Source organism: Panthera pardus, unplaced genomic scaffold (genome assembly GCF_024362965.1).
Source record: "Panthera pardus isolate Hobbes unplaced genomic scaffold, ASM2436296v1 HiC_scaffold_18, whole genome shotgun sequence".
In the NCBI taxonomy this organism is placed as follows: Eukaryota; Metazoa; Chordata; class Mammalia; order Carnivora; family Felidae; genus Panthera; species Panthera pardus.
This window is the reverse complement of record NW_026526743.1, coordinates 22286768-22311746: the sequence shown is the minus strand read 5'-3', so window position 1 is coordinate 22311746 and position 24979 is coordinate 22286768. Positions and strand designations below refer to the sequence as shown.

General features: G+C 49.0%; 1 protein-coding gene across 14 annotated transcripts in view; it reads left to right on the top strand.

Moving 5' to 3' along the window:
• Window positions 1–24979, top strand: part of ZNF536 (zinc finger protein 536) — a 437816-nt gene that overhangs the window by 266389 nt on the left and 146448 nt on the right. For 12 of the 14 annotated variants that reach the window (XM_053906057.1, XM_053906059.1, XM_019423304.2 and 9 more), the window contains 3 exons: window positions 10081–10233; window positions 15801–15854; window positions 22682–24253. In XM_053906057.1, coding sequence (XP_053762032.1) covers window positions 10081–10233; window positions 15801–15854; window positions 22682–24253 — 1779 coding nt within the window. The remainder of the gene's footprint in view (window positions 1–10080; window positions 10234–15800; window positions 15855–22681; window positions 24254–24979) is intronic. The other 2 variants (XM_019423308.2, XM_019423309.2) reach the window with 2 other exon arrangements.

Below are 24979 nucleotides of genomic sequence, written 5' to 3'. Positions count from 1 at the left end.
ACCTGCCACTTCATCTGTGATTAAAGATTGTCATCTACGCGAAGCGCAACTACAGCCTGAACTGTTTTCGCTGTTAACTTGGGAGAACTGCCTGGGCCTTCAGAGCTGGGGGAAACTGCTCCAACCCGGACTTGTCCAGAGAGGACCGTTCCCCCTTCATCCTGGACCCTGTGCAAGTGTCTAGTTCCATAGCTTAGGGCTAGTGGGGAGGGGAGAGCCCTAAAGCCACAGGTCTCTGCTGTCCCCACCATGCCGTCCTGGCACAGAACGTGTCCCTTTGGCAATATTCCTGTTAAAAGCTACCATGAATTAGAGCATATCCTTCAGCAGACACCGTGCTGAATGAATTGTTATGTCTATCCCCGTTTTGCAGATAAGGAAACCAAACCTCAGAGAGGTTTTATGTAATTTGCCCAGAATCACACTTCTAAGAATTGGTGGAACTTGGTTTTGACCCGGAGCCTTTGGACCACAAATCGTTTCTGGTTAATCTGGGATTGAAACTCTTTTTTTTTTTTTTTTTTTTCTTTTCTTTGTCAGACTTAGGCTAGGAAGGAGACGTAGGGACGGGACAGAGAACGGGGCAGTGTGTAGCTCCTTCCTGCTCAGAACGTTCCTCCGGAGATTTGCCTGGCCTCGCTGTCACTGTTTTTTGGAGCACGCTCTACACTCTGGTTTTCACCTGGGCCCGGCAGCCACGGACCCTCGTGCCACGGGTCTCTCTGGATGCCACAGCCCCGGGCGCGGACAGCGTGGCTGTGCCAAACAGAGCTGTGGTCACTTGAGGAGGCTGGGGGCAGGGGTGCGTCTGAACCAGGGCTGGTGGATTTTCAAAATTCCTTTCAGCTGCGCGCAGACAATCTGAAAAACAAGAACATATTGTGACTCTGTTATGCTCGGTGGCTTTGGGGGAAAATCCGATTGTGAAGTGAGGCAGGGCTCTCCATGGCAAAGTGGCGTTGTGACCTGAAACTCAGAGGAGGAGAATTGCCCGGACCCCATGCCCCGGCCAGCCAATCTGACTGCAGCGTGTCCACGAGCCATTTCATAATTATCCATCATGAATGCCTCCATGCTGCCTTAATAGATTATTTAAAATGGTGCATGTGCCTCGCAAGCAACCTCAAGTCAGCCCCGAACTGTACATACATACAAGCCGGGAGAGGTAATTGCTTATCATGTATCTCTTTGTTCCAGACACTTTTATAAAAGAGTATGTATTATGTATGGTGTGACCTTCAAATGTCAGGAATGTGTTGTGCAATAAACTGTCAATATTTGTGGTTATAAGGTACTAGATGACTTTTACAATAATTGGAACGGCTATATTAAAAGCTTGGATCACTCAGCTGGTTAAAGAGAAAGACACAGGCCAGCGTTCATCAGGGACTTGCCTCCTGCCAACGATTAAATGGAAGATATTGCAAGGTGCTTAAGATGTCTTCTTTGTTTAAAAAAGACTATGGCAAAACATGTCTCCAGGGGAGACGTTATCTCCAAATCATGCCTTCTCCTTTCAGTGCGCTCGATTCCCAAGAGAAAACTCAGCCCCACAAGTTATGGCGACTGACCAAGTGCATTTTAAAAAAGATCAGTCCAGCTGGTTCTCGGTGTCATTTGGGTAAGAATTCCTTGAAACACGCCCGGCGGGCAGACATTTCCTCCAGTCTTCTCCCCACCCCCAGCACCCCCCCATAAATAAATGAGGGGGCTGTAAATTATCTTAAGAGGGTCTTAAAAGCTATAGTTTTTTTTTTTTTTTAAGAAAATAAATTACGTAGAAATCTTTTGGGAATTTATGCTTTACTGAAAGTAAAGGCTTCTGTAGTTTTCTTTTTTTGAGAAAGGAGTACTTAATTTAAATGATGGAAAAAGGAAGCCATAACAAATATTTTGCAATAATTACAGCAGTAATTGGGGCATGGATTACTTTAAAAATATCTGTCTCACTGTACTCTCCTACTGATGAATGTCTCCATGTGTATGGGAGGCTCGTCCTTCTCATGTCAGGGAGAACTTCCTTTTTAGCAAGGAAGCGGGCAAGTGAAATAGTGGATGGTACCTCAGCAATTGCCCCCCATCTTCTAAAAAGCCCACTTGTGGCCTTGCTGATTCTAAGTGTGTGTTTGTGATTCCCTCCACCTGGACGGAGAGAGAGCTGGGAGATCCCTCAAGGCAGCTTCCTCCAGGAAGCCTTCCGGCATGCCCCTGACCTCCCACCCACCCTGCTGGCATCACACCCCAGCCCCTGAAGGTGCTGAGCCCTCGGGGGCATTTCAGGTATCTTGCTGTTTGGTGCCCTGGGCCAGCTCCTCCTCCTAGGTTACTCAAAGCAGCTTCCCTCTGGCAGTCAGGAACTGATCTTAGCCTCTGAATTTCAGTTTGCCCGGATTCTTTTATTTATTGAAAAATGCATAATTAAAAAAAAAAAGTATGTATCAAGCTCCCGCTATGAGCTGACTGCTTGTCACGTTCGGGGACGTAAATGGCCCATGTTCGCGTGGAACTCGTATTCTGGGGAGGGGACAGGTGGTAAGCAAGTAATACATAGGTCAGTGAGAGTCTGCAAGGGGTGATAGGTAGGTGCTGTGAAGGAACAAACCAGAGAAAGAGGGGGCTGGGGGCTGGGAGGCGCGCAGCCCCCAAACAGCCTGGTCAGAGACGCCTCTCCAAGGAGGTGTCTTTGGGATTCCAGCCTGAACGCGAGTCTCTGTGTGGATTCTGGGGAAAGAATCCCGGGAGGAGGGGCAGCCAAAGCAAAACTCTCAACGGGACACCAGATAGGGGGGCTTGAGAATAGCAAATGGGGGGGGGTGGATGGGGGACACTCAGGAGTGCGATGAGGGCACAGCAGCAGTGGGGGCCACTTGAAAAGGGGGTTGCAGGCCGTGAGAAGGAATTGAGGGTTATTCTAAAGACCAATGGAGCCAGGGGCGTGTCCTTACCCTGCACACAACCTGGCTTTTCCCAGGGGCGGCTCCCTGGGCTGTCCCTCCACCGACTCACTCTCCTGCCTGGTTCTCCTCACCCAGGCCACTTCGTATGTGATCCCACTCTGCACTGCCTCACCCCCAACCATCTCTGGGATGGGTCCCCGCCCCCCACTCCTGACCGGGCCAGAGGGAAGACAGGGGTGTGCGGAGTCCAGAGGGACCCATCGCCCCGGATGTCTTGCCCTAGGTCGATTCTGTGCGGTCCACACGCTCCCTGTGCATCCACGGTCAGGGCGCCTGCCGCAGCGGGCCCTGAGGGCCTCGGGAAAGCTGGCAACGTGGTTACAGAGGATGTCGACAGCAGCGTCACACAGTGCCAAGGGGAAGAGACCCCATGGGTGGCCCAATCGCCAGCAGTGGGGGGGGAGGGGTCCTGCACACTCCCCCGCCAGACAATTAGGAAAGGGCTCTGGGCTCGGTAAAACCAGAAACACATTTGGCCCGCAGTGCTTGATTTTGAAGCCCTTGTGTATTTTAAGGGAAATTTAATCCACGTGTTTCTGATTCATTTTCACTTAACTCATCAAAATGTTGCTTTAGAGAAGCTATTTGAGATCCTAGTGTCTTATTTTTTTTTTTTCCTCCAAATTTTAGCCTTTTAATGACCTATTTCCCCAATTCCAGAAAGCTGATCTTCCCCAAAGCAAGCGGAGCTCTGTGCCGTTTTGAGTTTGGGTCGACGGTGAGGAAAGGAACCGGTAGAGAACATTCCACCCTTCCCCTCTCCACCTCTACGCACAGACTTCAGCTCGCGAGCCCTGGGCTTGGCTTGCCCGTGAGCCCAGCCCTGGCCCTGGGCCTAAGAGCCCAAGGGGAAGTGGGTGTAGCCTTTCACAAGTGGACATCCTTTTCTAAAATAGCTCTGCATTCAAACAAATACTTTTGTCATTCCATGTTGATGCCTGTTTAACATGACTATATATGGCGTCATAACCGAGACCTTTGATGAAGCAGAAACACCAGATGACTACTGACTCCAGACATGAGTTTTGTCTCCCAAGAGTTAAATAGAATTGTTGACAGTAATGTCATGATTTTTATACCAACCACTGATTTAAAATCTTTTTTTTTTTAATTAAATAAAAGGAAGTCTTCACTGAACCAGCAATCTCTACCACAATAATCATTGTCTTCTTTGGGTCTGTTAATTTTAAAGTTTTCAAAATAAGGGAAAGTGTCAAGCTTCCGAGAGGAACTATATTCCTTCAGACTTTCTCCAAGGTGTTGATTATTTCCTGAAATTATTTCAAAGCACTTGTGTCCGCAGGCAAAAAAAATTAAGAAAGATGCACTTTTTCAGTGTCCTGCTCACCAACCCCCCCGCCCCTGCCGCCTGACTCCACAAATAGTTTTTTTCTTCATTAATGAAGTGTGAGCCATGCTTTTGAGATGCTCTTTGCACAAGGCAGACACTCAGAATTAACTGCACAATTCATCTGGGAAAATGTATTTTCTGTGACACAAGAAGTTCCATAGAAATTAAAATGCCATGGCATTTCGTGTTGTAAAGTAGTAAGTGCTCAGGTGTCCAGATGGCTACCTTACCTGTGTGAGATTGCTGGGATACCTCTCCCTTCACTGTGTTGGATATAGCACCACCACCACCACCACCACCACCATCATCATTTTTTTTAACGGACATGTTTCCAAAATATACTTTTGGCCATGTGAGGCTGCCTCGGCAGGATGGAATGAGAAGTGAGCACACATCCACACTTTGACAGGAAACCACTCTTTGCTTTCCTTTTTTGGCCTCCCTCTATCCCTGTCGGTCTCCCTGGATCTTGCTCCCTGCCTCGGTCCATGTGTCGGTGGGACTCCCCGGGAGACGGGGACTAAGCCTGGAACCCTTCACAAGGAGGCGTGTACTCTTCCTGGTCAGTTCCTGGTGGCCTCCTGGAGGCTCTCCGAATCACCATGGCTGCAGAACCAAGATGGGTTCTCATCCATGCAATCTGGTGTGGACGGGTTCCCGGCGATCTGGAGACCCAGCGACCCATCGTCTTCTGTGATGCTGCCACCTCGACCTTCGTGTTGCAAGGTCACCGTGGCAGGGGGAGAGAGGGAGGAGGTGGCGGCACCCAGTCTCTCCTCTACGTCGCCTTCAGCCGTGGGCCGGGACTTGTCACTGGATCTCAGTGCCAAGGAAGTTGGGAAAAGTAGGGGCATGTGGAATATTTAGGAGCACTTACTATCCTTTTTTATGGTGTTTTCCCTCCCATCTCTCTAAGACCCACCTCTGGTTTCCTATTTGGCATAGGATGAGGCTAGATTGGGTGAATGGAAGGCCAAGTGGGTGAAGGCAGCCTGTGGTGGGCTTGGGCATCTTCCGGCACTGCGGGGTTACAGGGTGCTGGAGCAGTCCTTGGGGCCAGATGGAACCAGGGCAGGGGGTTGGTGAAGGGATTTACCTAAGGACGGCCAGGCATCAGGAACGCTGAAGGAAAAGATTCCCTCTCCTGACTCCCAAGTCAGCCTTCTTGGCAAACAAGCCTATTTTAAATGTGTACCAAAGAAGCTCAGTGTTTAAAGATAACCTGGGGGGAACCTACCCTTAAGATACAAATTTATGTCATTACGTTTTTACATTCCGGACATACATACCAGTAAGGTTAAATGTGTAGTGAGGCCCCCGTAAATTCAAATCATACTCGTGGAGAGCAATTTAACCCACTTCAGGGATGGATCCAGACAGCTGCTGATAGTATTTTATGTGTGTTTAGGCTTTAACTTTTGAAAAGTTGTTTGTCTTTCTAAGTATTTGATGCTTTGTCTATCCAGGACTGCCAGTCTGTGGTTCAGTTGAGGAGGAAGATTCTAACAGGACCATGGCCATTTTTAATCACCCTGGGTCCTCCTTCCTTCCCACCCTCCCTCTGTGAATGCTGGGGAAGGCAATGCACCGTAATGTCACCTTGACCTAGGCCAACCTTGCTGTCCACTTGGAGAATTGGAACACGCAAATGGAACTGGGGGAGGCATGGCTTCTGACATGACAAAATTAGGAAGGTCCTGTCTTGTGTCCCCTCACCCCCAAATAATATACACTTGAAACATAGCTTGGAGTGATTGGGCCCATCTCTTCCTTTTTTTTTTTTTTTTTTTTCCCTTCTATTCTTTAATATCAAGGAAAAACAATAGGGGCGCCTGGGTGGCTCAGTCGGTTAAGCATCCGACTTCGGCTCAGGTCATGATCTCGTGGTCCGTGAGTTCGGGCCCCGCGTCAGGCTCTGTGCTGGCAGCTTGGAGCCTGGCATCTGCTTCGGATTCTGTGTCTCCCTCTCTCTCTGCCCCTCCCCTGCTCATACTCTGCCTCTCTCTGCCTCTCAAAAATAAATAAATGTTAAAAACAACGACAACAACAAAAATGTCCCCACAAGACATAAATCAATTGCATTATAAACAAAAACATACCCATTTTCTCCCAAATAAAGTACAATTTATAATCAAAATTGGTAAATCCAGTTACTAGTTCTAGTAGATCATTTTATTAGATGACTTAATACCGATGTCAGCTTGCAGGAGCAGGAGAAAGCTTGCAGGGTTTCTGAGACCTATTTCAATTCACTTGTTCTAGGTTAAAACTCTGGAAGGGGTGCACGTACAGTCTGCATCCCTCTGGAATATCCTTTGTTGCATCCGTGCAAGACATCCACTTCTTATTTAGAGGGGTCAAGAACAGAAGCAGGGGTCCCATGAGTTATTTCTCAGCCATTTTCCGCATCACTTGAGGCCCAGAACCCACCCAGGCTGAAAGTGTGTGAGGTAAGGAGATGGGCTCCCAGCCTGCAGCCAGATGCCCTGCCCCCAGGGACACCCAGCCTCTGGGGGCTGGCAGGACGGACTGGCCATTCTTTCTCGGATGAGCAAGGGGGTGTAGATGACAGGTCTGGGGCTGACCTCCGTGCTCACATTCACCTTCCGTTTACCCAAAACAGTTGGAACAAGGGTCTGATCAGAAGGAAAGACATACTGCAGGTTGCAGGAAAAGGACATTTTTTCAAAAGCTGAAACTGTCCGCCAGCGGTCTAAGGAAGGATGACAGATGTAACTCCTACCATGCTTCTTTTTTTCCCTGTTTCCTGGAGAGGCCGGGAAGGCTGGTCTGTCTGTAAGCAGGCCGGGGAACTGCTTCACTACGCAGCTCCGTGGGGCCGCAGGCAAAGCCTCGGGACTCCAGCCTGGGAGTCTTCTAGAAGGACAGCTGACGGTGCTTTTATACTCTGGGTAGAGAAGGAGTCAGAGGGCAGCCCCAGCTTTTCCGCTGAGTGAGCCTCTTGGGCTCTTGGGGTGGCCGGGCCGAATTTGGCCTACATGCTCGCTGCTACCCATCCGGGTTCAGGCGCCCACTCACACACAGGCCCTGTGAGGGTGCGACGTGGCCCTCCTTCCTCGGCTGTGGCTGTCCGTGGCTTTCAGCCTCTCCGGACACTTTCTGGGACCACCCACAATGCCCCTTCATTGTAGCTCAGAGTTTGTTTTTCTATTTGGATTAGTCTAAGAGTAAATGCCATAGGCCTTCTGGCCCTCCGAAAAAAAAAAAAAAATTCATCATTTCTGTGTAGAGTGAAAATTAGACTCTTAAATCTGCAAAGAAAGCTGTTTATCTTACAAATTTATTCTTTTTATTGGGCCACACATATCCAAGATAGAAAGATAAAAGGCAAACAGATACAGGCCATCACTTAGAGTGACATATAGTGAGGCACCGCTCACCCTCAGCTTCTGTAGAACCTTCCAGAGTGGCGCATGTATTTATCGACGCTGTGCCCTGAGCAAGGACTCACCAAAAGCTACAGTAGAAATATGTCCTCCACGCTCTCTCCCTCCTGTTCCATTGGACAGCTCCACCTTCCACTGCTCACAAAGGCTGGAGGAAGATTCTGGAGAAGGTGTTCATGAGCAGATCGCGGAACATGGGGCTTTGCAGGAATTTAACGTCACAAGTCCACACCTGCCCACTACCTCTGTCCTGAAGCCAACATCCGGGGCACTTAGTTCTGTTTATGATGCAAACTGACAGCTATCAGCCTCCTAACTTAAATAGGGTATGTTAGTTAACTCTGTTGCACACACAGAGCATTTGGCAGAATCTGAATCAGGCTCTTGGTGATTTTAAGCTGACCTCAGGATCCCACAAAAGGAAAGCCGAGTCACGCTGGGGGGACAAATGCAACACGTTTGGGATGGGGGGGGGGTGCGTGCGGGAAGGAGAATGGGTAGGAGATGGCATCCCAGGTACTTAAACCTAGGATGTGGTTGGTTGACTTGAAATTGGCATCTGGCCGTTGTTCTCCTGGGCCGTCAATGAACTGGTGGCCCCTGATTGGCCGTGGCCCCTGATGGGTTGAACCTGTGGGGTGTGAAGCACCCCGCTGTGACGCACTGGGGCATTTGTTTGCCTTGAAGTGATAACTCTCTCCTGTGCGTTTGCCTTATTCAATAGCACCCTTTCCACATTCATGTGGATGATCAGAAAGCTAGTGCCAGGTGGGTTGAGTTTTAGATGCGGCTGAACCCGGTCCTCCTACCATGCAAAATTATGGGGAAAAAAAAAAAAAACATGCTGGGTAGATAAACCCTTTGAATGGCCCTTTCAAGGAGGGTTGGAGGAGCTGGAGAGAAAGTGGGATCAAAAGTGAGCCTTCAAAGAACTTTGCCAGGGTGACGATATCGTTGTGCGTTAGTCCAAACGCAGAGAGGATGCTTGAGGCCCAGGGTTTCCACGGTTGCTTGGAACAAACATCCAAATGAGAATGAAATGTGATTGCCTTCATCTTGTGCATGGCCTATAAGTCTGTCCCTTTTGGCTGTTAGCAGGAAACACCAGGAACGGATGTTGCAGAATAAAAGCAATTTGCATTTTCCATTGCTTGGAAGGTACAAATCTTGTTTATTCTGTTCTCTGCAGAAGTCACAGGTCTGCTTATTATCTCAGAAGGTCCCCTTGTTCCCCTAGTGGATCTACCATGGTGCCTAGAGGGTGGGCTGAGAGCTGCAGTGAGGACCCCGCCAGCCTCAGGAGCTTGGGTTCTCTGCCAGGGGGTCAGCCTCCAGCTCTGTGGGAAGGCCAGAGGAGAGGGCTCCGGTGCCCACCCCCACCCCAGCCCCCGGGAGATGCAGATTCCCAGCTCCTGCCCTGCTCCCCTGATGTCGCCTCTTTGGCAGTGTGATGTGGGGCCTCGGGTGTTGCGATAACATATCCTCTAACCACTAGATATTTTCACGGTTTTATTTACTATTATGTCCCATCATTTCTGTGCAGAAGGCAGCCGTATGTAAATTTTATTCCATTTTCTAATGGTTTGGGTTACATAACAAATAACAGCAGGAAGGAAAATTTGTATTGATACTTTACAGAGGAAGTTCTCAAGTCACTGCACAAAGATTTAACTGCTCTGCTCGAAGTTTATGGGAGTCTAGCAGCTGAGTTTCTGCACATGACTTTGAATATGTCACTATATGTTTATCATGGGCTAATTGTGGAACTGCATTTTCATACTTTTTCTTCTCCCTTTCATAAGATTACAGCAGCCAGCGGTGGATACAAGACTCGGCAAGGAAGAAATGATCAGTTTTGGATAATTTTCTTTCCTGTCCCAAAATAGCTGTATGTCTGCATGTCTTAGGGACTTGGCCAAGACATATTTTCTTTTCCCCCCTCATTTGTTGCTAGATATAATGCAAAAGTGTTGTCGGTCCCATAGTGAGCTCTCTGGCTAGTCCATATTACAAATTAATCAGATTCAACAAACACCACCATTTTTAAACTTTTGAAAAAAAAATATTTAATAGGAGCGAAGCGAAAGAAGAAATCAAACCAGCTGCTGACACAGCTGTTTCTTTTCTTGTTTAATTCAGTTCAATATAAAGGTACCATATGCTGCTTAAAATGATGATAGGAAAGATGAAATAATTTAAGAGAATAACAAGAAAATACATGAATTGTCAGCATTCTGTCAGATTGAAAGAATGAAATAGACAGGTGTAGTATTGACATGTTTCACTTTGTGCGGTGTTAGCAGTTTGGGTGCGAACAGCTTCTGACGTGCGGAAGTGATGTGAGAACGTTTCTCCTCCGCTGCAGACCTCGGCGAGGAGGCTGGGAGGGCCGCCGGCGTCCAGCAGCCCGCACTGCTTCGCGACAGGAGCCTGGGCTCGGCCATGAAGGACTGCCCGTACTGTGGGAAAACCTTCCGGACATCCCATCACCTAAAGGTCCACCTGCGGATACACACAGGTGAGACGCGTGGGTGCGGCCGGGTGCGTGGCATCGAGCTGGGGGCCACCACTGTCATCACCGGCCCCCGCCGCACTCTCCGCGGGTCCCCGGGGGACCCTGGCGTCCCGGCTCGGTCCTCCACAGCCAGCCTCCCAGATGACGCGCGGGCCTGTAGACGCCAGTCTCCTGTGGTCCAGGTCTGGGGGGATGATGCTTTGTAGGAGGCACCGGGACGTCTCGCCGCTGTCTTTAATGAAGCGGGGCCTCTCGTGCCCCTTTCATGGACCAGGGACCCTTGGGGTGCAAATGACCGGAGTCCAGCTCAGCTCTGAGTGCGAAGGGAGCTGAGTGTGGCAGCTCCCTGACCACGTTCAGGTGGACGGGCTTTTGGCCCAGCTGGGGTTACGTGCCCACAGCTGGGACCCGACTGATGGTGTCAGCCCCTCACGTTATACAGGCTGGAGCATCGCTGCTCTCCGCTGGGTCTGCTCGAGACAGGAAGTGAGGAAACACTTCAGCAAACACTGGAAGTGGCTGCTGGACCGCTCTGGTCATTTCTCCTATTTCCCTGCCATCCTAGCCCCTCGAACAAATGCGGAATTTTTTTTTTATTTTTTTATTTTTTTATTTTTTTGTCTCTCTGCCTTGTCCCCTTGGTCATCTATGTTTTTTTTTTTTTTTTTTTCCTTAGCTTTCTGTTGGTTGTTTGCACATTGCCAATACAAAAAAAAAAAAAATCTATCTGAGATATGGACACCTCCATTTTCTTTGATTTTTCTCCTGACACTTTATCTATTGGAGTATGAGCTGCTTCAGAGGATAGACAAATATGCCATCTATTTTCAAAAATAATTGTGGTCTATTTCCCAAGGAATCAATAAAGCTCAGGGTTGTGCAGGATATTTAGTGCACACGGGCCTTGTGTGCAGCGTGTGGTTAAAGAGAAGGAGCCCCTCACCTGGAACCTCACCTGGTGCCCGCAAATCTCCCTGACACCGAGAGGAGCCCTGAGAACAGGTGGCAGGGGGCCGCCGTCTTTATTCATGGTCTGGGGCACAGCTGAGCACCACCACTGTCCCGGAGCACTTCTCTCCTAGAGTCATCCCAGGGCAAAGAGGGAGCTTCTAAAACTAAGCACTCCCCCAGGCCCTGTGGGATCCTAGTCTTCTTGACCCTCCTCCTCCTCTCTCTCCTACCGCACGGGCCTCTTCCGGTTCCTCCAGTGCAGAGGTTCAGTCCCTGCCGCAGGGCCTTTGAACCCACTGTTCCCTCCACCTGGAAAGGCCTTCCTCCCGGTAGCTACTGGGGGCTTACCCAGAACTTCAATGTGAGCTCTTCAGAGAGGCCATGTCTTACTTCCCTGCCTAAACTTAGCACTTTCTGAAACGATCCTGTTCAGTTCAGTTGTTCGTTTCCTTACGCATTGTTCGTCTCCCTCCAAGTGGACTGTGAGGGTGGCGATATTGTCCATATTTTTAATTGCTATAATTTCGAGAGCCCCAGGGTCTCTAAGAGCCCTTTACATGTAGTAGGGGCACGGTGGATTCGTTTGAAAGCTTGAATGTCAGAACAAATTTGAGAATAAGCGAGTGAACTTCTTCCTGTAATCTCTGGACTGTGCCAGGTGGCATGGAGGGGACAAGTGCCGCGAGGAACATGGACCCTTCCCCAGGGAACCTGTGGCCCTTGTAGAAAGGCAGCCTGCAAACGAGAACCCATTGGAAGCCACAGTGTGCCAGCTAGGCTGTGAGTTGCACATAGAAGTCCTGGTTTCAGATAGAAGACCCCTCCCAGGAGCTCAGGGAGGGGTTCCTGAGTTCCTGCCTCAGGGTCTTTGCACTTCTCTGCCAGATAGGTGCATTGGTTTGCTCCTTCATTTTCAGAGTTTGATACCAATGTCCCCTTCTCAGTGAGGTCTTCCCAGTGATCGGGCTCAGGACGAGGTAGCTCAGATATCTGGCTTTCTCAGAACATGCCGATGTCCACTTTCTTCCCCAGGCTGGAGCCGGGTCCCCTTGGGCTGTGGTGGGGCACAGACTGCCAGGATGTGGGAGGCAGTCCACCAGGGCATCCACCGTTGGGTTGTCCGCAGGAGTGCGGGGACCTGGCCAGGCGTGTCCTGTGATAGCACCCGTTTATTAGATGAAGACACAGGCCTCTGGGCCAAGCTTACCAGGCGGTTGGTGGCTCACCACAGGTGAGGTTTTCCCTGCCAGGGAGTGTGGGTTAGGAAAGAAAGGGGCAGTGTCTCCCGGCCAGGAGCCCTGCTGACCCTGTGGGCCCAGCTCCCATCAGCTGGCCCAAACGCGGTCATGGGAGAAACTCCCCAGAATATTTTGGGTAAATTAGGACCACGTGGATGGAAGCAAATGGATACCGCTTTTTGAGGTTTTAAAGCTTGAGAAGGGTTATTTTCCCCCCTAAATTTCTGCTTCTTGTGCTTCACAAACTTCTGAGGTTTGTGACCAGTAGTCTTTGGAGACACTGAGAGAAGCAAGACAAGGCCGTGGACAGAGGCATTCCGGAAACTTCCCAGAATAAGGGAGAAAATGAAAGAAGCCATGGAAACATCACACTGCCAGCCCCCCTCGGAAACAGCATTTGCAGTGTTTAAAAGTCAGAATGGTTACCAGATAAAGATCAATTTCCTTTTTATCAAAGAACAAAGAAGTTGGAAAATGCTTAGACTCGTGCATTTGAATAGAACAGAAAGTGTTGCATGTTCCAAATCACCAAAATAAACATCCATTTTGACAATGTTAAAGTGTAGATTACATGAGTAATTAAAAATCCAAATCAAGTTATTTGTTAATAAACGAGTGAATACGGGGCTCCAGTTGTGGGGATGTCCTGTCCTGCCTTGCCCCCTTTCTGTCTGTGTTCTTGTATTTCCAAGTGACATGGCCAGAGGACAGCAGTCTATGAGACAGAATCCATGTTTTGCAAAATACCATGTTTTGAAGTTTTTCTGTAATGGACCCATATGAGCACAGTTAAAAATCCAGTGTGTAATAAATATATTTTAATTGGTCAGCGTATGAGGTGGTACATTCTCTGTGTTTTTCTATCCCACTCCATCTTTATGAGCCGTCTCGATCATAGAGCATCCACTGATAAAAACCACTTTCCTTTTTTAACTCCACTACATTAACTCAATTACTGCCCTCCTTCCACCAACACCTGTTTATTAGGGAGGTGCTGAGTAGATGCAGAACCCAGGTTGTTCTTAACACCTGGGGGCTGGGGAGAGCCTACAGGAGCCAGAACGTTCCCTGCTACCCCCTGAGCTGCAGCCAGACCCATGCAGAACCGAGGGAGGCATGTGGAGGGCCCCGAGGGACCCTCAAATCCTACAGGCCACTCCACTCTGGCTCTTGCCGAGCAGAAACTGATTACAGACACCCAGGGAGGCCGAACTGCTTTCCTGTTTCAAACATTACCATGAGCGGATTAGGACCCAATCACTGAATGTGTATGGTTTGTCTTCTAGAGCACATGGCGATGATTTTAATTCAGACCCAGTCAGTGCAGGCTCAGAAAGGAGATTGCATCAGGGTTCTCCAGAGAAATGGTATATATATATATATATATATATATATATATATATATGTATATATATATATTCATATTGTAAGTATGTGCAATATATATTGTAGATGATAAAGCATATATATATATATATATATATATGCTTTAAATAAATAAATAGATTTATTATAAAGAATTGGCTCACTCAATTATGGATGCTGAGATGTCCCGAGACGTGCATTTGGCAAGACGTCAGACCCCGGGGAGTCAGTGGCATTAAGTCCCAGCCCAAGCCCAAGTCCAAAGGCAGGTGAAGGCGGATGTCCCAGCTGGAAAACAGGCAGAGACAGTGAATTCTCCCCTACTCAGCCTTTTGTTCTGTTCAGGCTTCCAGTGTACTGGATGAAGCCCACCTATGCTGGGGAGGGCAATCTGCTTTCCTCAGTCTACCCATTCAAATGCTCATCACATTTAGAAACACCTCCCCAAACACTCCCAGAATAATATTTGAGCAAATGTCTGGGTACCACGTGGCCCAACTGACGTAGAAAATCAACCGGGGCGCCTGGGTGGCTCAGTCGGTTAAGCGGCCGACTTCGGCTCAGGTCACGATCTCACGGTCCGTGAGTTCGAGCCCCGCGTCAGGCTCTGGGCTGATGGCTCAGAGCCTGGAGCCACTTCGATTCTGTGTCTCCCGCTCTCTCTGACCCTCCCCCGTTCATGCTCTGTCTCTGTCTCAAAAATAAATAAACGTTAAAAAAAAATTAAAAAAAAAAAAAAGAAAATCAACCATCACGGGGCTGCAGCAGCAAACATTTAGTCCTAACGCACAACGGGAGGCAGGGATATTCCCTAGGTCGCCCCCGGCCGAGGCTGGCCAATCATTTCATTATGGGCTGCCTGAAAATGCGCTTCCTTCTTTTCCTCACTTCCCCCTCCTCTAGCCCCATCTTGGGGATACCCTCCAGGGCTCCGTGGGTCTGTTTTGTGTACAGGAGGTAGGCACGTGCTGATCAGTTTCCAGAAGGCTGGAGGGGTGTGTATTCCCCACACAAGCCCCAGATGGGTGTGACACCCCACGTAGCGGCTGCAGGACCCCAGGCTGAGTCGTCTCAGGTGGCTTACCTGTGTGTTGGGTTTCCCAGGAGGCTCCTGTTGTCTCAGGAATGACCATAATAGAGAAATGTAATAAGCAACCTCACTCATGAAAACTTGGAGGCACGAAAGTTCAGGGACTAATTAAAAATAAATCTCATTAGTTTTTTTCCCTCTCAAATTATGCGAGTGGTTTATTAATCTGGTTTTGATGTGCTGCGTGCACTGGTCCGGCCCTGAGTTGAGAACCTCTTTATGAAAATGGATTTGTACAGGGAAGCTGGAGGTGGCTTTCCAGGGCTCTGGGCTGTGGTCAGGGTGGGCGTGTGGGGCACGCCCAGCTTGGCTCACCCCTGCCAGGTGGGTGCCTCCGTGACGCAGCAGCTGGACGCTGGCTGAGTGGGGTGTCTGGGGTGCTCTCCTTGGCTCCTGCTCTCATGCTCGTTCCCACGCAAGGTGTCCCTGGCCCGATAGGACCACAGAGAACTGTGGAAGTTGCTTCTGTCATGCAGTACCATCGTCAAAGGGATGTGTGCCCAGCTGGGGGCCGGGGTCAGGGACTCTCTCACCTCTTGACTGAGGCTAAGTCCACACTGCATGGGAGCTACTGGCTGGAGGCAGAGAAATGCAGCCAGTAGGAATCATGTAATAACAACAATAATAGGAACAGTAGCCACCACTTTGTGGACACTCGCAGGTGCGGGCACCGTGCTGATCCCTGCACCTGAATTCACTCCTTCTCTGTCCCAGCGCCTCAGTGACCAGGTTGCACCCTGCCCCTCGGCAGGGAGGAGGAAACAGAACCTCAGAGCTGTGAAGTTACCCACTCTGGGGTGCTCAGCATTGCTTACAGGGTGAAACCCAGATCTGTCTCTTAACCGCTGCACTGTGTTGGTATTTTTACTTTTCTGGGTGGATCTTTTGGCTTGTTTTAGGGAATTAATGCAACATTTCTTTGACAGTGTGTGTCCACACCATAACCAGCGGGAGGAAAGGAAGTGACTTGTACCCACAAGGTGTGTTGACGCAGCCTCCCGGCGATTTCAAAGGGAAGTACCTTACACCCTGGCTCCTCCTTTACCCCCAACTCACAATGGTCTGAGGCCACGCCTCCTTGACCCCGCGTGCCTCAGTTTCCCCAGCAGCGTGAAGAGGTTAGGGAGGTGGTGAGGCAGGGAAGCGGCCACTGTGGCACATGGAGGTATGGAAGGTGGGGTGGGATTACTCGCTGAATCAGGAGATGATAAATTACTCATGCCGTTTTGGAAGCTGCCTTTCATCTTCAAAGAGCTTCCGAAGCACCAACTGGTATATAGATGTGGGTGGAAATGAGAGTTTAGTGGGCCTAACCCAGGTGCCTAATGCCTGATGTACACATACCTTACCTTCGATGCTTCTGTTTCCTCTCCTAGGTAAGGTGACCAGGCTGTTTTAACATTTATAAAAGCACATTGAATAGATTTTCAAATATAGATTGGTTAACATGAGTGCTTTTCCCTTTTTTTTTTTTTCTAAAAGGAGAGCATGTGTTGTTGTCCTTAGTGGGGGACAGCCACCTGAATAATGATGGAAAGAAAAAAAAAAAAAGATCGGCTTGCCAAAACCTGATTCTCTTCTTTTGCTGCTTCTTTTTTTTTTTTTTACTTTTTGTTTTGAATTAAAATTCTATCATTTTTGTATTTCTAAGATGAACTAAAAGCCCATTTTATCCCTCCACAGTCCGCCAACCTTGCTGTTCCTGCCTTAATGACATCCCAAACTTTTGTTGAAAATAATTGATTGAATTTAAATTTCCTTAAAAGTTTAAGAGGTAATGTTACAGTATAAATTTCCTACCAAACACTAAGTAGGGAAATATCCATTAGTGAAATTAACTACAGTTTCTAGGTAGCTAACAATGTGCCGTATACAGTAGGGCATGGCTAATGAACACTGCAGTGGGTGATATTTCATTATACAAATTAATGCTCACATTTTAATGGGAAAGTCACATAATGAATCTCGGCTTCAGTGACAGCAATTAGAGACACAGATTGTCCCCTTCTGGACAAGGCACTGTTTAGCAATAAGCAGCTGTGTGAAAAGTCTTCAGGTTTACAACATATATATGCTTTGGGGGAATTAGTGTACAATTTATATTAATGTACTGAAGCTTGGCTGCAAAGGCACCACCATATCTATCTCTCCTGGTATTAACTAAGTAAAGACATGTAGAAAGACTAAATAAATATCAAATGGAGGATGCAAATACGGGGAAATATCCAGTTACTCACCTTAAAAGTTAAAACACTTTTGGAGACTTAGCGCGCGCACACACACACACACACACACACACACACGTTAGAAGCATGAGCCACTTCTTAAAAGCTCGGTAAAGGGATTTCCAGAGAGAATAATGTGAATCCACCTGTTAGTTTTGGAGAGGTGCTGTTGGGGTATTGGCTCCATTGAATAATGCCAAAATAACTCCCCCGAACAGTGAGGGTTCCTTTGGCCCATGAAGTGCAAAGTGGAGGCTCAGAACGATGAAAGACGTGCTCGTGTAAAAATAGGTACAATGAACTAATTAAACCACTTGGTCATATATTTCTAAAAATTTATGGTACAGAGCCTGGGAGAAGTTATCAGTGGTATCCCAAAGTTGAATATACATCTTGTACCACGTGTCGGGGAGGAACTGCTTTAATGTAAGATGTTTCCAGTAATTCATTAGTCTATTGGAATGACGAACCGATGACTTTTTATTTCAGCATGCCTTTTCTAGCAGAGCTCTCTTTTCTACAAGTGTATTGTCTGTGCCCGTACCTTGTTCCTTTAAAATATTGGGAGAGGCTTCCCCCACAGAGGGCCCCCAGTGTTCTGACCTGCTTTCTTCCCTGGGTGAATAGCTCAGTACTGGGCATCCTTTCCCCAGATGCAGGTTTCAAACTGTCCGGCCAGTCCAGACCCAGTCTGCAGACTAAGGTACTGTGGTCCTCCAGGTGTTTGAAAAAGTTTTAAAGCAGGTGCCAATATTTAAGAACCAGGATATTGCATGCAGAAATCTGGACGGAGGGCCTTTTCTTAGAATGTCAGCGGTCCTCATGGCCCCTGCTGCCTGTAGTCGGGGGCGACTGCTCTCTAGGAGACCCACCCACCCCTCCCCCCAAACCCTGCTGTTTCGCACACTTCTGTGATCCGCCTGGCTCTGACGGCATCTGAGTGTCTGCCTCCAACATCAGGCAGACGAAAAGACAGCGTCCCAAATGTCATGGAGGTAACTGGAGGACTCATGACCTCCTTGAAAGCTTGGGGCAGTCTGAGTGATCCTCCCAGTAGATTCGGGCCAATTGATGGCCTGAGTGGCCAATCATTCAACTAGACAGAGCTGCAGGCAGGGTCTGGGGTCGCCTGTGCCACCGGGTCATATGGGGAATGCTGGGTAGGAGAGGGCTGACTGGCTCCCTGACTCGGTCCTGGGCAGAAGCCTGGGGCTGTGTGAGACTTAGCCCAGCACACTCGGGTCAAAACGCGTGGCCAGATACAGAGACCCTGACTGTGAAGCGGCTTTCGGCACGGGTAGATTCGGTGTCCGCCGGTCACCAAACGCAAGGGAAGGGCTTGCCCTCTCCTCAGAGCCTACTAAAGGTGCTGACAGGTTTCTCTCCGTCTTGTTTAGGCCAGGGTCGGGAGATTGTCTCCCAAGCACTCTGAAATACACCCTTGGGGGAAGGCATGTCTGTGTACCCACTGGAATGTTTTCAGTGGGCAGTGGGACCCTTGGGCTGCCAGGGGTTGCCAGGAGACACTCATCCCAGATGATTCCATACCTGGGTTTGCCTGGCCAGGAACACACACCACTAGCTGGGGTCTGAAGCGTCCCCCGTACCCTCTCTGAGACAAGGCCCCAGAAGGTGAGAGAGGGCATCGAGGAGAGGGCAGTAGTGGTTATGCAAATCGTTTAAGCGTTATAAAGAAAATAAAATCAAGGACCTTTTTTTAAAATTTTTTTTAATGTTTATCTTTATTTTTGAGACAGAGAGAGACAGAGCACGAGCGGGGGAGGGGCAGAGAGAGAGGGAGACACAGAATCCGAAGCAGGCTTCAGGCTCCGAGCTGTCGGCACAGAGCCCGATGCGGGGCTTGAACTCGTCAACTGCGAGATCATAACCTGAGCTGAAGTCAGACGCTCAACCGACTGAGCCGCCCAGGCGCCCCAAGGATCTTTTTTTTAAAACACAAATCCAGAGGGGTGGATTTGTCCCCTGGAAATTTGCTGTGGAGCATTTGTCTGCAGAAGTGGGGTGACAGGAAGAACGAGGCAGGCCGTGGAACCATGCAGAACCATTCGGTCAGCATGGGCAACGGGTAGAGAAAGGCTAGAGCCTGTGTGTATCACGTGCAGTCAAAATCACCTTTGAGAACTCACTAAGTAGCCCCCAATCCAGCAGGGCCTAGACCCTTGGAGACCCCAAATCCCGTTTCTCAGCGACAGCCTGTTTCTCCTGGAGCAGTGGAGGCCAAAGAGCTGCAAAAGAGAAGTGGGTTGAACAAAGAAGAGTTTCCTACACTGCGTGTGCGTGGCATATGTGTGTGTGTGGTATGTATATGTGTGATAGGTGTGTATGTTGTGTGTGTGTGTGTAGTATGCACATGTGGTATATGAGTGTGTGATGTGTGTGTGTGATGTGTATATGGGTGTTGGGTACGTGCTGGGTGTGGTATGTGTGTGTGAGTGTGTGATTGGTTGTAATACATGTGTGTGTGTGCGTGTGTGTATGAATGTTGTGTGAGTGTGTGACGGGCTGTAATGCGTGTGTGCGTGTAGGTCCATGTGGCGTGTATGTGTGTGGACTCCACTTGCCTTAGTGGCCGTATGATCTGTGTCCCCTGCAAGCAATGGGTGCTGACGCCTCATCTCTGGTTCCTCACTCAGTTTCCCTCCCTACTTGGGAGGTGAAAGGTGAAGGTGCTCACTCATTCAATCTAAACGTTGTGTGTGAACGGATCTGCACGTTTCTGGGTGTGTGGGGGTGCCCACGTGTTTGTACATGTACAATATGGCCCCATTCGGGAGACCTGGTTTTGCTCTTGACATGGGCTTCAGAGCTGACGTGAGCCTCAGCACTAAGAACGCTGACTTCGCACATGACAGGTTGAGGAAGTCGAGTCCCCAAGACGGGTCCTGTGTCCCCGGGAGTGCAAACCAGCATGGGACCTCTGGTCCCCACTGCAGACTTAGCAAACACTTCCTAGGGTCCCCAGCAGACTACCTTCCCTGCTAAGCCACCCCACAATGTCTACCTACAAGGGCGCTTCTCCACCCAGGCTCAGCAGAGGCCCACATGGGGGCCTTTGAGGGACCTGAATCCCAGTCTTCATCCTGGAAATTAACTCAGAATTTCTGGAGGTGGAGGAGGGACCACGTGTCGGCATTTTTAAAAGCCCCCAGGCAGTTTCTTTCACCTGGGTTTTTTCAAAGTACAATCTTTACACTGCATCGGAATCACCAGGGACACTTTGTTCAACATATTGCCTTCTGGCCCCCACCCCAGACCTAGAGAATCAGAACTGCTGTGCGTTGTGTTCCAAAACTACTGTCTAAAAATCCCCTGGTGATTCTAATGGGTTTGAGAACCACTGCTTTAGTGTGAATTTCAAATGTGTGTCCTTTGGAAATATACACACACATCCTTATGCATCACTGCAGTCCCCACCTAGTAACACCCCCCCCACCCCCACTGAGGCCTGGAGGCAAAAGTCCACATTCTCCCTCTGTAGCTCCTGCTAATGAACGCCCATGCATCCTCTGCGAACCCCTTGCCAGACGCACTTAATCATTTCCAGGTGCATTTCTGAAATGCATCCTGAGTTTCACCCAGTACCTGCAGGCCTCACCTCTGCCAGCTTTCACTGCAGGGCCCTCCCCTACGTTCCTGCTAACCTAGGGAGCCAGGGTTCTGAGTTCCTTGTTGGGGTCTCCTGTCACAAGTCCGGCTGCTATCCCCTCAGCTCCAGAACCTGCTTCTGCTCCAACCGGCCACCGGACTGCTGGGTCAGCCCAGAAGTGCCTGTCCATAGCGTCTGTCCCACTGAGGGTTCCCTGACCTCTGACGAGGTGTCCAAATAGCATGACTGGAGTGAATCTGACTCTATAAAGTGGGAAAATGGTGCCCGAGGCCATTTATGCCTTTAGCTCAAAGGGGATACTCTTCCTGCTAGATCCACACCATTGGTCTAGCCAGAGACAATTGGGACTTTTCAATTTAGAGACATACATTCCCAATTAGGCCTCCCTTCCCATCTCTGACATGTCCAGGGGTGACCTTTAGCATCTTGCACGAGTGAATGGGGAGCCCATAGCCATCATTTTGAAGAGGCAGACAATAGTTCCGCCAAGGTTCCGGCATGGTTTCTGAAGATGATGTGGAGTCTCCTGCTCAGTCAAGGAATCCTTCTCCCCGCCTCTCGAGTGTTGTTACCTCCAAGTGCCCTACGCTTAGAGATTGGGAGTCAGAGCATCCGCTGAGACAGACACAGTAAAATGTCTTTGGGATACACCACTCACCAATGAGTTGCCGTTGCTTTTTATATCAGTGTGGCTTACCAACAAACAGAGGAATGGGTGGGGGCCGCTGAGTTTCCTGGGAGAAATGACCGTGGCTATTGACAGGGTGCTATTGTGAAGAAGTTAACGGACTGCCACGATGCCGTTTCTTCCAGAGAGCTTTTTGATTCCAAAGTCTAGAAGAGACCCTGGATTGCTAACAAATTCTTGGAATACATTGAAATCCACATCTGTTTATCCTCCTCCCTTCCTCTATCCCACAATGCGGGCAGGTCCAAGTTGTATGTTACGGTATCTTTTTCCGTGGTGGAAAGAACAAAGAAGTTGGGTGTTGAATTTAAATAAATATTTAATTCATGAAAATGATCTTATATGTTTTAAAACACTCTTTAAAGCTATTTTTATTCTCTAGAAAGCGCTTATTATAGGTAAATTACACATTTTACTACCGGAGCATTAGGTTTGCCATTAGTACAAATTTAAGGCACTACAAAGACCAGTAGATAATGTTAATTTCAAATACAGAAACTAAATATATTTTGTACCTTTTTTATTACTCATTTTCTTTTAAGTTTTATTGACTGCTTTTTATCTTAACTATATGTCTTTACATGCTGCAATCATAATGCACTGTAATGGTATTAATATTTTATAGAATCGGTATTTATAGTTCTTTATTTAGAAACAATGCAGTAGGTCTGCAGATATCTGAGCTCGTCTGGAATGGTGCCCTCCAAATAATGATAAATTACTTGTGCAGTATGCCATTTGCTAATTATATCCATGATTTACTGCAGAGCAAGACTTAAATCATTCATTTCGGTCTTGCGTAACAGTGCCATAAAATTTTTAGGTTTAAAAATGGTTTCCATGTGTATAATTTAAACAAATTTTAGAGCTATTGTATACACAAAATATTGCAACCACCCATTTGTTACATACTTTGTCTTTTTAAACTTCTACTTTTAATGATCACTGTGGTTGAAATTATTATGCTTAATTTTCATAATCATAGCTTTTAAATCTACAGCCGTTTTCACATGTTAGATAAAGAAAAAGATAGCTAATTGTGTGTAGATAGTATGTCATTCCTGAATAGTCCCAAATGGTACAAAATCATTAAAAAAGCTTAAGAGTACGAATTATTCTTCTATTAAAAAACAGTTGCTCTCTAACTAATTATTAGTTTGAGCTGCTTTGTTTCCAAGAACAAATGTTGATCCTTCTAGCCTTGTTCAGCACACCAAAATGAGATAAACGCTTTTTTTTCTTTCTCCTTCTACCGAAATCTTGCAGGTGAGAAGCCCTACAAATGCCCCCACTGTGATTATGCCGGCACCCAGTCAGCATCCTTAAAATACCACTTAGAACGACACCACCGGGAGCGGCAGAACGGAGCCGGGCCACTGTCTGGACAGCCCCCAAACCAAGACCACAGGGACGAGCTGCCCAACAAAGCTGCTTTGTTTATCAGGCCAGACATCCTGAGGGGGGCCTTTAAGGGTCTCCCCGGAATCGACTTCAGAGGTGGCCCTGCCTCTCAGCAGTGGACAGCGGGAGTGCTCTCGTCCGCAGACCACTCGGGGCAGGCCACCGGCATGACTTCCGAGGCTCCTTCGGACACCCTGAAAGGTGCCGACCTTCCTTCCAAAAGCACCCACTTCTCCGAAATCGGAAGAGCTTATCAAAGTATCGTGAACAACGGCGTGAATTTCCACGGGTCCTTGCAAGCTTTCATGGACAGCTTTGTCCTAAGCTCCTTGAAGAAGGAGAAGGACACGAAGGACAAAGCCCTGTCTGACCCCCCGTCCATGAAAGTGCACGGGCCGGACGGTGGTGAGGACAAGGCGGGCGGAAAGGCGGTGGTGAGGAAGTCGGAGAAATCTCAGTACGAGCCCCTAGACTTGTCGGTGCGGCCGGACGCCGCCTCGCTCCCAGGCTCGTCGGTGACCGTGCAAGACAGCATCGCGTGGCACGGCTGCTTGTTTTGTGCTTTCACGACATCGTCTATGGAGCTGATGGCTCTTCATCTGCAGGCCAACCACCTGGGCAAAGCGAAACGCAAAGATAACGCCGTCGGGGTGACCCTCAATTGCAAAGACCAAGCCCGGGAGGCCGGTAAGGTGGCCCTGCTGCCCTCGGTACAATCAAACAAAGAGCTGGCGCTTTCCAGTGTGATTGGGCCTCTAGAGTCTGCTTCCGAGAAGACGGCCCAAGGGCCGGTCAAGGAGACTCTGGGGGAGCAGAAGAGCGGCACGTGGCCCGGCCTGGTGGACCCCGCGTTTTGTAACTTCCCATCAGACTTCTACAAGCAGTTTGGCGTGTACCCGGGCATGGTCGGCTCGGGGGCCTCCAGTTCCTGCCCCAACAAGGAGCCCGATGGGAAGGCCCACTCCGAAGATGACGCCCCGATCCTGATCCCCGAAACCGCAAACAAGAACACTACCGACGACCTCTCCGACATTGCCTCCTCGGAGGACATGGACTCCTCCAAGGGAGAGAACAACGACGAGGAGGATATCGAGACGGAGCCGGAGATGATGAGCAAGCCACAGTCCGCCCTCGGCAAGGACAGCGCCGGCGACGGTGGGGATGGCCTGCCGCCCACAGGCGCCCCTCAGCCCGTCCAGGGACTCGTGTCACCGTTGCCCCAGGCGCCCGAGAAGCAGTGGCACGGCCCGGGCCTTCTTCCAGCCCAGGACCCCTCGGCGGGCCTGCCCAAGCCGGAGCGGGGGCCCCCGGGCCTGGAGAAGCCGATGAACATGCTGTCGGTCCTCAGGGCCTACAGTTCTGATGGCTTAGCAGCCTTTAACGGCCTGGCAAGTAGCACAGCAAATTCTGGATGTATCAAGAGGCCAGACTTGTGTGGTAAGTTTTAGAATCGTCTTCCTTCAGTTCATTTCCCAAAACATCAGTGCTGAATTGTGCATTTTTAAAAAATGAGGTAGACTCCTCCGTGAGCACATGTGTGAACTAACCGCCCCGACAATGCTGTATATGCAGTGTAGACAATCACGAGAGTCCGTTTCATTTCGAAGGTTTAGAACTCACGCTTTTGTGTCCCGGTTTGCACCCCAGTGATCGGAGATGCCCGTCCAGAAGGCATGGAGGGGGGTGGGGTCTCCCCGTGCGAACTACTCCTGTTTTTAATCTGTAACTTGAGGGGGAACATATTTTTAAGAACGGAAACACAGACAACAAGACATGGTAACTTGCAAACCCTTCAGTATTTTCAACTTCTGCATAAGATGGCTGAAGACAGCTCCTTCCTTACTGCTTTGCTAAGCCAGACCTGCTTTCTTAAACTTTTCTTTACATTGACTTAGAGGCTACTAAAAATCGTTATCACACTAACCACAATGTAGAAATAAAGTGATCCTCTCTCCACCCAGGGCGATTGTTTTGGGGTGTTCGTGACTCCTCTTTAGACATTCCGAACGGCAGTGACTTGTGACCTGGGCCTTCCATTATTGCCTTCTGTCCCTTTGTATTTCACCTGTCTGTCTGATGTTCTAACAAGCAATGTACGTTGTGAAATCCCTGGTTAGCGGTGTTGTGATCCTGTGTATCTTGGACTTATGCCTGCCTGATCTT